General features: G+C 68.4%; 1 protein-coding gene across 1 annotated transcript in view; it reads left to right on the forward strand.

Moving 5' to 3' along the window:
* Positions 1 to 43: 43 nt before the first annotated feature.
* LOC104624109 (neurobeachin-like protein 2) overlaps positions 44 to 453 on the forward strand; it is a gene marked incomplete at both ends in the record, with an annotated part of 10239 nt that continues 9829 nt past the window's right edge. Inside the window, 3 exon segments of the mRNA XM_010291389.1 lie at positions 44 to 163; positions 247 to 402; positions 404 to 453. The exon segment at positions 404 to 453 is cut by the window's right edge and continues 125 nt beyond it. Of these exon segments, the coding sequence (XP_010289691.1) occupies positions 44 to 163; positions 247 to 402; positions 404 to 453 (326 nt within the window).

Genomic DNA, 453 nt, shown 5'->3' on the forward strand with positions numbered 1-453 from the left:
TGGGGATGCTGGGACGTCTGCCGCCCCCTCCCCATCCCTCCAGCACTGCGTTGATGTTGTCCACGTCGCCGGCCGCCGGCCCTTTGGCCAGAACGTCGTCAGTATCTATGCCGATGGACACCTGCGGAAAACGGCACAGCTCCGCTTCCCCTCGCTCCATGAGGTGGGAGATCCCCGCCGGCGCCCAGCCAGACCTTCCCCATGGCATGGGGCTGGAGGCTGAGCACCACTCCTTCTCCCTTCCAGTCCTTTACCTCCTGCTGCATCGGTTCCGCGGGCCACCGGACCACCACCACCAATGCCACCACCACCAGCCACCCGCCGGCATCCCACGGGCCAGAGCTGGTCTTCCCCCCACGCCCTGCGCTCGGCCGCTCCCAGTCCGTCCCTGCTGCTCTGGGCCCCCACTCTTGGATCCCCACTCAGCCCCCCACTGAGGGGGTGGTGGCCACC

This window comes from Phaethon lepturus, unplaced genomic scaffold (genome assembly GCF_000687285.1).
Source record: "Phaethon lepturus isolate BGI_N335 unplaced genomic scaffold, ASM68728v1 scaffold27467, whole genome shotgun sequence".
Lineage (NCBI taxonomy): Eukaryota > Metazoa > Chordata > Aves > Phaethontiformes > Phaethontidae > Phaethon > Phaethon lepturus.